This window comes from Notothenia rossii (genome assembly GCF_949606895.1).
Source record: "Notothenia rossii genome assembly, chromosome: 1".
Taxonomy (NCBI): Eukaryota; Metazoa; Chordata; class Actinopteri; order Perciformes; family Nototheniidae; genus Notothenia; species Notothenia rossii.
Genome location: NC_136912.1, coordinates 25,823,051 through 25,837,675, shown reverse-complemented (window position 1 = coordinate 25,837,675; position 14,625 = coordinate 25,823,051). Strand labels below are relative to the sequence as shown.

Genomic DNA, 14,625 nt, shown 5'->3' with positions numbered 1-14,625 from the left:
TGTGTCTGTGTCCCTTTGAAATGATTTCTGATAATCCATAAGCAATAAACATGCTTTTCCGTTTCCAGATGTCAGAGCTAGAGATAGGTTCGCTCTGATGCAAAACTGCATGTGTGAAGCCCCCACCTTTTTATTTTACTGTTTGTGGGGAATCCCCCTTTGATTATTTTGGCTCTAACAGTCAGAAAGAGATTTCATTCGTCAAAATCGACAAAGGGGGGCCAGAGATATGGACAATCCACCCAAATGACCCCAAAAGTGTTTTTGTTTTTGCTAAATCTCTCTAAAAAGGTCAGATTTCACTTGTTGTGCATCAATCTTGATACAGGGTACTTATTATATGTTGTACTTTGGATTCCTAAAGCTTTTAGTCTACCTTACCATCATCCAAGGGTAGTTTTCACTATAAGTAAAAAAGATTTTTTGGACGGACACTATCATTTACAGTTTTTTACTAAGTTTAATCTGAATTTTCTTTAAAATAAAAAACATCTATATTGATACTGACTTTTCTAAATCCAACTCACAGGTTTATCATTACTTTGAGAAAAAAAGATTATTAATTTAACCCTTTTAGAAGGGAATATATGGTCATTTGTTCTGGGAATGTCATTTTCAAGCCTGAGACCTGAAAAACAGGCTCAGGGCTAAACAGGTTAATAGCCATCCCTCTCTGTTTCTAAGAAGAATCATACACACAAGCACAGATGTCCTAGAACTCATCTGATATATCATGTACTTTCCTTCCACATACACACATTCCCTTGCACACCTCTGGAAACACAGAAAACAGCATTATATAACAACAACCTGTGGGTCACGTTGACATTTGGATCAAAGGAACTACAGCCTGCCGTACTTCCAAAGGGGCTGAATACATTCCACAGAACAAGGCCAACAAGACCTACTTTCACACTTGCAAACTCAAAGCATTTCATACATCAGGAGATGTTCCCAAAGTCCCGGTAGCAAGCTTTACATTTGATTTTTATTTACAAAAGCAGACTTGCATCATGTTTGCAGCAGATTGTGGAGCAACACATCAGGGTCAAACATTCCAATACAAGATTAGAAGTTTGATTGACATTTAAGTTTAGAGTTTCATTTAATTCATTTGAATACAGCTAACTTCCTGACAATTCGAGTATTTCAGGACCACGGACAGCTCCGCACACAGCACTGGTTTTCATCATGCGTGTAGAGCTTTCCGTGGTCCTGAAGCTGTTTGAGATGTGTCAGTGCAGTTATGAGAACCACCATCGGATGTTCAGGTCTCGTAGTTCATCGTTGTTCATAGCAGATCATTACATTAAAGGTCCCCTATTATACTCTTTTCATCAATATATGATAGGTCTCAGTTATATACAAACATGTCTCTGAAGTGTTTGGCTCCAAATACCAAACAGATCGTGCATTGCAGCATCCCATAATCCTCTCTGTTTCAGCCCTGTTTCAAAAGTGCTGATTCTCTCTCTGTTACTTTAGATGAAAATAAGGAACCACTCCCCACGCCCCACTGCGAGATATTTGGTTAAAAAGAACACAATGGTGCTCTAGGAGGACATTCAGGTGATAAGGTGTGGGGGGGGGGTTACCTTGGTTGGCTATTGGCTAATGGTTACACAAGCCAAACACTCGTTATGACATCATAAAGTTGCCAAAATCTGATCAGCTCATTTTCAGACAGGTTTTTATACAAATGGATCAAGACAAAAAGTGAGAGAATGTAGTAAACGCAGGAGTAAGTTAGCTATTCAGACAAACTCACGTTTTTATGTAGACATTGTTGTTTACCTGTTTACGATGATAGCATGCATACTTTACCCCATAGAATGTTGAAAACAAAAATAAACTTTTATTCAGATTGCATTCAGCATGTACATACAGGGAACCGACTTTCCTCAGGGTCACTAGAATTGCATTCAGCATGTACATACAGGGAACCGACTTTCCTCAGGGTCACTAGAGTTACATTCAGCATGTACATACAGGGAATCAACTTTCCTCAGGGTCACTAGAGTTACATTCAGCATGTACATACAGGGAATCAACTTTCCTCAGGGTCACTAGAATTGCATTCAGCATGTACATACAGGGAATCAACTTTCCTCAGGGTCACTAGAGTTACATTCAGCATGTACATACAGGGAATCAACTTTCCTCAGGGTCACTAGAGTTACATTCAGCATGTACATACAGGGAATCAACTTTCCTCAGGGTCACTAGAGTTACATTCAGCATGTACATACAGGGAATCAACTTTCCTCAGGGTCACTAGAGTTACATTCAGCACTATCCTTTTTGGGTTTTATTTGTACTTGTTTGCTTTGATTTTCTTTATTATATTTACTGTCAATCTCCTTTCTCACATTTATATTTAGGCCTTAGTAAAGTGCTTTGTGACTCTGAATAGGCAAGGTTGCAATACAAGTGTCGCTAGTTTGATGTTTAGAAATAAATATGTTTTTGCATTCTCACAAATCAATGTCTCTCTCTGTTATTATGTGGCTAGGTTTGAGTTGTTTGCTTCTGTATGAACAAACCGACTTCCACAAAAACCAGGTTTGTGACTCAAAGTTGAGGTGTGAAAAATGACACGTCTTGAGTCTGGAAAGGCAAACACATAATCATCACAGTAGTAACACAACAGATGGTCACATTATTTATTTTTTTCATTGCAATGATCCTTAATTCAAACTTCATATTTTCTTTATTGGTATAACTGCAAATACACACACGGATGCAAAAGATATCAGAGTTCATGTTTTTATCCCAGAAGCTATTTTTCTCCCTTTTTAACAAGGAGCCAGACTACTTATTCCTATCTAATTGGCAGATGCCCTCAATAAGGTCAATAATGGCTTGTGGGGAAATATAAATCTATTTATGTAAGCTTTGAGATTTGTATCTAAGATTAGCATATTTCAACAAACATTTTTTATTTTCCTTCAAAAGAAAGTAAATATTGCTTTTCATAATCCTATCAGTAGTCCCCAAGTTATGCTAGACACCAAGTCAGAACTCTGTCGATGTTTATTATTAATAATGTATACTGTTGCTAAACTAACTGGAAAAGATACTGTTAGTATGTAATTAATCGATACTCTATTTCAGTGGTTCTCAATTGGTGGGTCGCGGACCCGTTTGGAGTGGGTCGCGGATGTGTGAGTGAAGAAAAAAAATGGAATTGAATTTTTTTTGGGGGGGGGGGGGGGGGGGGGGAGTCCAACTTTTATTTTGAAGCCCCAATTTTCTAACGCTGTGCATGCAATAGGCGTTGGACTGGAAGTACCGGAGACCAGTAGTCACGTTGTGATCATCTTCTCAATAAAACATCTTTGCTGATGTTTTTTCGAGTCTTCTGGCCAATCAGAATCAAGATTGTTGCCGGAAGCCCCCACGGAGAATAACTTTGTGGTAGAACTATTCTTTATACATCCATGGGTACAACTTCAGATACAAATGAACAAATAATGAAATATGACCCCCGGTTTGATGATTGACAGGTCACAGAACAATGGGAGCTATCTACCCTTACCCACAATTTTTAAAGTAAGTCACACTTACACTCTGTGAGGAGCAGCAAGCTGTCAGAACTAAGTGAAAAACAAACAATGGCATAAAATATTATTAATATGTCGGGTAGTAATAGATTTATTTATTTTCTTCTCAGAGTGTACCAGAATGCGTAGTTTATGTTAGTATTTCTAAAAATCTCCTCGGGGACAATCCCCCCAGACCCCCCTGCTGGGGTTGGGTTTTCAGCATGTGTGCCTTTTTATATAGTTCAGCTTTGATTCCATCATCTCATAAACATTTTTTAAAAGCATACTTTAGTTCTGTGAAGGGATATATACACTGTACTTCACTTTTTTTGTTATTGTATGCTGAAAAGCGTATATTACAGCACGATTTTTTGTTGAATAGATTTGAGTGCTTCAAAATGTTGGGTCGCGATTTATTGACCAAGTAAAAAGGTGGTCCCGAGGCCTGACCAGTTGAGAACCACTGCTCTATTTAACCTTCCTAAATTCTCCCACACCACCCCGCTCCTCCGCTCACTTCACTGGCTTCCAGTAACTGCTAGAATCCACTTCAAGACACTGGTACTTGCGTACCATGCTGCGAATGGATCTGGCCCTTCCTACATCCAGGACATGGTTAAACTGTACACCCCAGCACGTGCACTCCGCTCTGCATCAGCCAAACAGCTTGCTGCACCCGCACTGCGAGGGGGACCCAGGTTCCCATCAGCAAAAACACGTGGGTTTGCTATCCTGGCTCCAAAATGGTGGAATGAGCTGGAAATCAGGACAGCAGATAGCTTACACATCCTCCGGCGCAGACTGAAAACTCATCTCTTTCGACTCCACTTCGAGCGATAGAATTACTAACAAAGCACTTATATACTAATAAAGGACTGATGTACTTATATGATTCTGTTTTCTTCAAGGTTGTATCTTCTTGGTCGAACGCACTTATTGTAAGTCGCTTTGGATAAAAGCGTCAGCTAAATGCAATGTACAGTAATGTAACACCGGGACACGTTTTGAATCAATAATACATTGTTCACTCTAAGTACAAAGTGAATCAAATGTTGAGATGTCAAAAGTTTGACACCCCGTTCTCATTTCCCCTCATTCCTTTCCCCACCTTTGATATTTACTCTGTCTGCTTCTTCTTCTCTTTCTGTCTGTCAGTTTGTTTTTGCCTATTTAAAAATGTTCTGCAGGCATTCTTTTATAAACATCTTGACAGCCAGAAAACAGAGTGATGATGAGCGTTGGAGACTTTTTTTAGACGGTGTCCTGAGTGTCTGTGTTAAGAAGACTATCAGGCCCTGAAAAATATCATATTTTTAGATAAAAATGAATAATAATAGAGGTCCTCACTCCAACATTACTCATCCCAGTTCCATAATACATTGTAATTCTTAGTACCGGTAGATAAAATGTAAGCATGTCATTTATGGTTTTTGTGACAGATGACTGCAGAAAATGACGGCAGCAAAGTGATTCAACAGTTGAGAAATCGCTTAGACAATCACACACTTTTAATTTAAACTGCCACTTAACATCCTTCATTACGCTGCACTAAACAAACTCTATTCTGAATATGGCCGTAAGGAAATAAATAATATATATTATTTACAAAAAACATAAAGAAAACACAAGGAAATAAAAAAAAACAAGGAAACATAATTACACAAACACAGCAGTATACTCACAACCTTACTCAGGGTTCTTACGGTTATTAAAAACCTGGAAAGGTCATGGAAATGCAAAATGCTAATTCCAGGCCCTGGAAAAGTCATGGAAATTCAAAATGCTAATTCCAGGCCCTGGAACAGTGATGGAAATTCAAAATGCTAATTCCAGGCCCTGGAAAAGTCATGGAAATTCAAAATGCTAATTCCAGGCCCTGGAACAGTGATGGAAATTCAAAATGCTAATTCCAGGCCCTGGAAAAGTGATGGAAAACAATATTTTCCCCCAAGTTTTGGAACAGTCATGAAAATGTAACCAAAGTTGCATCAAATATAATTTATATTTGATCTAATCGCCGAAATAGTAATACTATAATGATAATAAATACTGTATAGTAATGAAACTGTTGAGGTATTTTGCTGGTGAGAGATTTTAGTTGCTTTAGCTTGTAGAAGCTAGTAAGCCTACTGTTTCATTTGCTTTAGATAGGCACAACATGTTTCATATGCAGACCTTATTTTCCTGTTCCATGTTAAAAATAAAAATGTTTCAGTGGTACCGCTGAGAAAGAGTAATTTCTTTGGTCATGGTAAAGGTCATGGAGAAGTCATGGAAAATCATTGGTGAAAAAGTGTATGAACCCTGCTTACTGTACATGTATCATTTATGTTGGTCCAACAATGTCAAACAAAAAAATATAAATGTTGGAGTTCAAAGCAACTTGTAGCATGCTCATTAGCCGAATAAATAACAAAGTCTTTAATCTTTTAAATCAAGTCCTTATTAATTCATGTTGCCTCGATGTGACGGATACGCTGAGTGGTTGGTTGTGATGCTCACATAAATAAGATGACTTTAAAAGCAACGTTACCAAAGCGAGATAATGAGTTGAATTTGTGGATCACATACAGTAGTTAGACTGGTTGGACTTCAGGAGTTTACTAAGAAAAGAACAATGATGTATTAATGAAGGCTAAAATAATAATGTCTATCGTTTAAACGTGTGTTTGCTTCACTACTGTAAAAACACAATGGGTTTAATATCTACATGTCTGACTTCTTTAAATTCTTTATAAGTGTGTTGTTTTTGTTTTGTGGACATTTCAAAACTAAAGGATTAGGACAGTTGTCAGAACCTAAATGAACGGCAAATAAATAAATAACATGGACAACAATGATTTCTCATGACATGTTGACAACTCCAGCACAGTGCTGTGTTTACTATACTGATGAGCATCGCGCTAATCCCCTGACAGTCTGCCGGCCTGAGTTTCAGCTTCATCTCTCTCTGGTGACTTTTGAAACGGTAGACACTTCAAAGAGAACATCCTAACATTAGCTGCAAAGATAACAATGTAACGTCACCGCATAAAACACATCCTGACACATCATTTCCCTCTCATTAAAGCCAGCACAACAGACGGTTGACATAAGAATCAATGTCAAAGTGAATTTTAGCAGAAGGAAAAGAGACTTATAGCTAATATTAGAGACATGTAAGAGAGAGATAATATGAAAAGGAGACGTTTAGGTGTTTATCTTGTCGTGTAGGAGGTGAGACTGACCATGCCTGATTAAAATAACAACACCATGAGAATATAATAGAAATGCAATGAGGTTCGGGTAAAAAACAAATGTAGTATCTTCACATGTCATAAAGACCACTATACTGTAGGATAGAAAAAGTATGTCTTCTTCAAAAGGGAGACACCGTCAAGAATGCAGAATTCGGATCTTCTCTCTTTTCAGCCCCATTTTCTGACTCTGCATTTTTTCTGAGTGGAGTGCAGTCTTGTACTTTTCCCCTCTGTCTTGCCTCTGCTCTTTTTCACCTCCTGTTTTTGTGGCGATTTTTTATTTTTGTGTTGATATGACCCTCCTTTTTTTAGGCTGCTATTTGTGTCTTCATTAATAAATGCATGTGTTGCATTCACTGTGCAGAGCCTGAACCCGTTCTTCCTCTATAGCTCACATTGTATATAGCTTTGCAACAAAACGCATTCATCAGAGGCAAATCAGCTCTTGCTCCAGCGATATATGCACTGTTTCAGTTTTCAAAGCCGTGACCGGAGAGATGCTGCGATGCCTCACAGATGCAGGGCCAGGAAAATATCAAGAGGAGGAATCAAAATGATTTATATACAAATGTTCCTCCAGTTCTCTGCAGCTTTTTGTTTTCTCAATAATTTCTTCCTCCATATTATTTTGTTGTTTTTCTCGTCAGCGCTCAGACATCCTGGATCGCTAGCTTCCTGCAGATTTCCATTTTTCTCATTTTCTCTTTTGGCTGCCACAGTATTGGTTCAATTCTGATAGCAATACATGCATCATCTGCCTCCAAGTGTGCGATTCATGATACAATTGTTTGTTGTGAATAAGAAATGAATAATTACTTTTTTAAGATTGGAATGATTTGTCTCAAGGAGTAAATTAGACTTAAATGTAGATTTGAAACATGGAGTTGTTTTCAGATTTGTGTTTCTTATTGTTCTAGGCAGGCCAATGAGGAGTACCAGGTCCTTGCCAACTCGTGGCGTTACTCATCTGCATTCTCCAACAAGCTCTTCTTCACGGTGGTGGACTATGATGAGGGGGCTGATGTTTTCCAACAGGTAATTGTTTCATTCCTAAATGGAAAGTTTCCCCCTGCATCCTTTCTTTTCTTCCCTCCAGCCTTTCCTCAGCCCTCTGCTTGGCACACCTCTCACGTTAGGTGGGTCTCTCACCCTCACCAAAACCTTGACTTTGATGAAACCCATTCACACAGTAATGCGACAGCCACAGGAAACCCTAGAAAAACACATTTAACACCAAAGGCTAATTACTGTTCTGTAAGTCAGGACTTACTAAAATGCTTAATATAATATTTCTAGCTGCAAACAGAAGAAGAAAAAAACTCCCTTTTGTTAATTGCAATGGCTGAAAATCGAATAAATATTCTGGGGCTAAAATTCAAGGGCAAAGTCAGTTTGCTTCCCATTCTCCAATCTCTTCCTTCCCACTATTGTCAAGATGGACTTCAGCAGCAACTAACCGTACAGAAAAAAACCTTAGAGGAAAAGGCAAAAAGCACGCACGACAAAAACAAAACAATGAAACGCAACATCCTGAAAAGGCAGAAAGGCATACATGGACACATAAACAAAGGGCAGGTACAAACCAAAACAAACATACACAGAGTATTTATACACACCTAAACAGCACAACGTGTAATATGGACACACACACACACACACACACACACACACACACACACACACACACACACACACACACACGGGGTTGCACCTTTCTAGAAGGACTAACACACAAGCAGAAAGCAATTTAGAGGCTCATGTAAACACAATGCATTACACAGGTCTTTATTCCACACACACAGGATAAACCGACATCAAATTCAGTCCTGTTTTTGTTTCTTTTATCTTGACTTAAGTGCATGGGGAGTGCAACTCGTTATAGGGTTCTTTAAAAACTCATAATGATAATAATCTGCGTGTAAATGTTTGAGAGATCTGGTCCAAATGTTTAAATGTGGTTAATAAAATGTGGTTATATAAAACAAGTCACCTCTGGCTGGCAGAGAAGTCTCTACTCCATAGTTTCTCAAATAAAATCACACTGTACATTTTACATTTATATATTCAGTTTAATATTTAATATTCCATCTGTCACATACGTATATATATATAATACCTTGCTTTATATCTTGTTATTGTTATTTTTTAAATTCAACATGTATATTTTCTACTTGTTTATTTCTTATCTTTTAATTGTGATTGTACAATGCCATGTCTTTGTTTGCTGCTGCAAAACAAACATTTCCCAAATTGGGATCAATAAAGCACTATCTTATCTTATCTTATACCTTTTTGAGTAAATGTACATTCTTATTTGTGAACAGCTCCAACTTCTTATCTTTAATAGAGCCGTAACCAATATTGCCTAACGTGTCATCAGTCACTGGCTTCGACATAAACAATGGGTCAATAATAATATATATTAGCTTTTTTGCAGTGCAATAAACTATAATTTATTGTTATGACTTGAACATGATTGATGACTGAGTAAAAGCCCGCCTAATTAGAAGACATGACCACTCCTGTCAACAGTGTTAAATATGAAGACAGAAGACCATTTTATTTATTATCTTATGATCCAATAACAGGCTTTGAAGCGAAGACAAGCAGACTCAAATTGCAGACTCTTGTGTGCTGTCATATTAATGGACTACTGTGGACACATGTAGGCCTACTGGTAAATACTGCATTGTGTTGAACCAATGAAACCAACATGGAGACGATGGCTGGGAACAAAATAGAGACAAAAATATATCATTTGAAATACAATCTTTATATGTCTTTGTACTTTGGTATCAGAGCTAATTAACTTTAGTGATATTTATATTACTACAAAACGTTGTTCCTCTGTGTTTCCCTCTGGTGTGGTTTCTCTATTATATGAGAGATGCAAGACAAGTTGAAAAGTTATCTTCAAGCACTTTTGGCTAAACACAGAAAAAGTTGAAAATACAAAGGTAAATTCCCAGTTGGCCCTTTTTTATTCTATTCTCTCAGAACTTTAAATAGCAGTCCTCTGTTAGAAATAGCCTGGTTTTCTTCTTCTTCCTTTATCTATTGTAGACCACTTAGTCCAGGAAAGATAGCATTAAAGCAGTATTCTATATGGTCCTTTAAAACATTGTTTCTTTTTCTTCCTACTTGCTATTGTGAAATCTATTGTTTTCTTTTCTTTTATGGGTTTAATTGCTAATTCATGCCCTCTGGATGTCTATTGACTCTCGTACCTTCCCTCAAGGTTTTTTTCTTTTCACGATTCTTTCCACGTCTCTTCTTTTCATACAACAATTCTAGCAAAGTTTTATTGAAAGTTAATTACATTCACATCCTTTTGTTCTTGTCCATGCATGAATGTCGATTTTTGTATTTGTGTTCATGAACATGTTTGCATCTACACGTGCAGAAGTTTAACACTAAGAGCAAGAGGGTGGCTACTCTGAAACAAAACTTTAAACTGTTTCGATTAAAAAAAAAACACTAAAAAAAAAAGTTACCCGAGACGTGATCAATGATAGAGATCTGTGAGACATATGATGCTAAAGTAAACTCTAAAGAAGTAAACCTAGAATACTTACATCTGTTTATTAAGACAATCCTGCTGCTGCTGCTGCTGATGATGATAAGTTTGACAGGTCAGAGATGACATTAATTTGACATAACCCTCATTCTTTTGCTCTTTCTCTGTAGTTGAACATGAACAGCGCTCCAACCTTCATGCATTTCCCGGCGAAGGGAAAGCCCAAGAGAGCCGATACGTTTGACCTGCAAAGGATTGGATTTGCTTCAGAGCAGCTGGCCAAGTGGATTGCAGACCGCACAGATGTTCAGGTACCACTCACACATTCACACATTATTTTAATAAAAAAAACATTAACAGTTGGGTTGCTCGATTATGGCAAAAATCTTAATCTCGATTATTTGGGTCAATAATTGATATCACGATTATTAAAAAACGATTATCCATTTACTTTGAAAACATCCATTTATTGGAGTAAACACATTTTAACAGTATGTTTTTAACAGTTGATTACCCTGAACTTTAAGTATAATTAAACTGAAAAACCAATAAAAAAAAAAAATTATTTGAAAAAAAAAAAGTAATTGTTTTATTTCGATTACGTTGTTTTCGTAATTGTTGCAAGCCATAATCGTAATTGCGATTAAAATACGATTAATTGAGCAGCCCTACAGTTGGGACATATGTGGATTTTTGATACATACAAAGGGAATTGTTGGATCATACAATCCAAATATAGTTAATAGAAATATAAACAGAAATATTCTTTAAATTGTTTAATTTAAAGGAACTAACTAAAAAAGTCATTAAATTGATGTCAAAATACTTCATTAAAAAAAGATAGCTATGGTTTTTCTTCCCGTTTACACCAGATATACAAACCGAATCAGATTCAGCTAAGAGGTGGTCAGAGACCTACTTTTGCTCAGAAGGATTGTCCGTAACAGCATTTGATTGACAGCCTTTACTTCAGCCTAAACTCCACCAAGTCCATAGATCAAAGTCTGTTTCCAAGCCTTGTGAAGTACTGCTGCATGTTATTGGAGTGCCTTGATACATTGGTTGAGTAATCCATTAACACACCGCTCCAACAGCCAAACCCACCAGGCGTTTGTTGCAAAGAGCAGGAGAGGTCTGAAAGCATCCTTAGTTTTTACAATGTTTACAACTTTAGAGAAACAGGCAAATAGGTTTCAGATGTCATTGTTTGTAAGCACTTAGATGGATGGCACCAGAAAGATCAAATCCCAACCATCTGACTTTAGTTTCTTTTCCCTAAACAACCTGTGAGCCAAGTACCGGCAGACAGAGTCCAAGCGTCCTGCTGACATGCTGTTGATGGATCTGGATTCAAAAAGCTGCCATTCAGTGAAGGTCATGGGGAGCACTTACACTAAGTGCTAGCTTTCAGGCACTTCAATGTGACTTAACAGCATGAATTACGAACAGTACAGAAAAGGCGGGAACAAAAGGACAGATATTTGATGAAAAGATTGTGAGCTGAATACCTTGGTGTGATTTAGGGAATGTACATGTAATTGTTTAGAGGAGTCAGTGTTCACTTTCAGAGCCACTAATGTCCAAATGAGACAATAAGTGTATAAGGGGGGTGTGTAAGAGCTGTTACTGTTGTGTTGTGATGAAATATCAGCCATTAAAACTTCTTGGTCTTTTATGTTCTATTCTTGGATAAAAACCGACATGAATTACTTCATGTACGCTGTCATACACATTTTTGGATTTCATTGTATAAAGGTTTTTTCAACTACAATTGAATCCTAAAGGTGACTTATTAAACATTGTGTTATTCATAAAGCAATCCTTTTTTTCTATTATCCAGATGAAATTAAAGTCTTTAAAAATACAATACAAGGGAAGGTACTACATATTTGATTGTTTAGAAGAGATTCATCCTCACATGTCTGACGGACCTTCTTTTTCTTTTCAAACACACATACAGTATCAGCACGCACGACTTGTGCCAGAGCCTCAAACCAAATCTATTATCCTTCTCCCTGAATTATGCATATTGAAATTGTAATTCAATAATACTTAGCAGCAGCAGCAGATGGTAGACACATTTTCACCAACATAATCTGTGTTGGTGACACACACGCTTCTTGGAACATTGTACCCTTGCATCTGTTAATAGCTCACACAGCATGTTGTGAGTGTGGCTTCATGGCCACTCACACTCACACTCACACACACACACACACACACACACACACACACACACACACACACACACACACACACACACACAGACGGAAAGATGGTGAGAACAAAACAAACGGAAGTAACAAAATACAATATTTCAAAATACATTTGCAAACCCATTCCTGAGAAGATCAATATTGAGTTTTTTTGTTTTTCAATATCATTATTTTAAATCCTTCTTAAATTGTATCTAATGTGCCGCAACTTTCCACTGATTAAACCCATTCGAATTGGGGAATAGTTTGGGCTTTTGAAATCATTCGATCTGTTTTAATTAACAAAAGATAGAATCATGATTTGCTTAAACCGTGTACAAAAAAAAGTGCCAACCATGTTGTACATATTGGACTTGATTTAAGACTATGCAATGGGATGTATATTTCTTTAAGCCGTCTAAGAGTTGGTAAACCATATTCTTCATTTTAGATAAAATGGTTTTGAATTTGCTCACAATTGGCAAATTTTGACATAGACGAAAAAATATATAATACTTTGTCTGTGTGAGTAGCATCAGCATTTCACTAAGCCTTTCATTTTAATTTAAGAAAGGCAAAAATAGTTTTCCTTTCCAGAGTAGAGATTTGAAATAACCCTTACCCTGCTGTTGGAGGTTTTTGTTGGTTAGATAAATTGTTCTCAAAAGTGAAATAACTGTCTACTTCCTGTTGAACGCAGAGAGGTTACAGTATGTTGAAAACATAAATACAACCATTGAAGGTCCACACACACACACACAGTCAGATCTTATTTTATTTATTTCCTAATACACGCTGTATTGGAAATGTTTTCACAAAGGGTAAAGGTTCAAGTTTAACTATTTTGTTGAAAACCTGGTTATGTGCATTTGGAGTTCTATAAACGGCTTTAACATTTTATATTTCAAGAAAAGATCATACCATGTTCAAGGTTTGAAAATGTACACAATAGACTACATAAAGACTTTTGTATGAGTTGTGAGCAAGCCAAGAATAAAGGATATGTACCTAACCATTTTCAATGCATTGGGATTTTCATCTAATTATTTTAAGTCTGTCTCTCTCCATCGCGCTCTCTCTCTCCGTCCCCACAGATCCGTGTCTTCCGTCCCCCTAACTATTCAGGGACTATTGCTCTGGCTCTGTTGGTGTCTCTGGTTGGAGGTCTGCTGTATCTGAGAAGGAACAACTTGGAATTCATATACAACAAGACTGGATGGGCTATGGCTGCACTGGTATGACACACAAATACACAACACATAAACAAAAACACGGTATTTTTAAGGCGGGAAAATTATATTCCACTGGGAGAATGGAGAAATGTGCGCCTTCACAAGCCAGAGACGTACTGTAAGTCAAGTGAAACTGCTCTGGGAACAGATTGAGTGGAGTAATCTCACCTCATTAGTAAAATGTTCTTCATGTTTCAACAACACTTTGAGTCTTAAGTCTCAGAGCCATGTTAAGGTGGATACATTTCAGAAACTCAGTTAAACATCAGGATAATTATGCTAGTACTCCCATGCTAATTAGGTTATTTTTTCATTCTCTGTCCCTCTTTCTCAATCTCTCTCTCTATCTCTCTGTATTAGTGTGTAGTGTTTGCGATGATATCTGGACAGATGTGGAACCACATTCGAGGTCCTCCCTACGCACACAAAAATCCCCAGAATGGACAAGTGGTATGAGTCATGTTTCCTATGTCTATATATAAACATATCTCAAGTTGTTGTCATTCTTTCTTACTGCCCTTCCATCTATAATTTTCCATCCCATCCATATCTTTGTTGTCCTTCTTTTATCATCCCCTCTTTTTTCTATTTCTTGTTTTACCTTTTCTTCCTTGAACATGGGCTGCCCTCTTTCCTCTTGACCATTATTCTTGTTTTCTTACATGTGTTTTCAGCCAATACAACAATATTATTCAGGTTAGTACTATTGGGATTTGCATTGTGGTGGGTATTCAATCAATGGAAGGTACATTATGTAAAGCTGCTGGCCCAGAGTAAGATGCACTCTACCATTATCACAGCTAACAGGTCAGCGCTGGGACTGACTGTGTGTGTGTGTGTGTGTGTGTGTGTGGGTGTGTGTGTGTGTGTGTGTGTGGGTGTGGGGGTGTGTGTGTG

At 37.4% G+C, this 14,625-nt stretch overlaps 1 protein-coding gene across 2 annotated transcripts in view; it reads left to right on the top strand.

Moving 5' to 3' along the window:
* The window catches only part of tusc3 (tumor suppressor candidate 3), a 90,760-nt gene that overhangs the window by 45,706 nt on the left and 30,429 nt on the right, over window positions 1-14,625 (top strand). For both annotated transcript variants that reach the window (XM_079681248.1, XM_079681247.1), the window contains exons 3-6: window positions 7,702-7,819; window positions 10,472-10,612; window positions 13,591-13,731; window positions 14,089-14,178. In XM_079681248.1, the coding sequence (XP_079537374.1) occupies window positions 7,702-7,819; window positions 10,472-10,612; window positions 13,591-13,731; window positions 14,089-14,178 (490 nt within the window). The remainder of the gene's footprint in view (window positions 1-7,701; window positions 7,820-10,471; window positions 10,613-13,590; window positions 13,732-14,088; window positions 14,179-14,625) is intronic.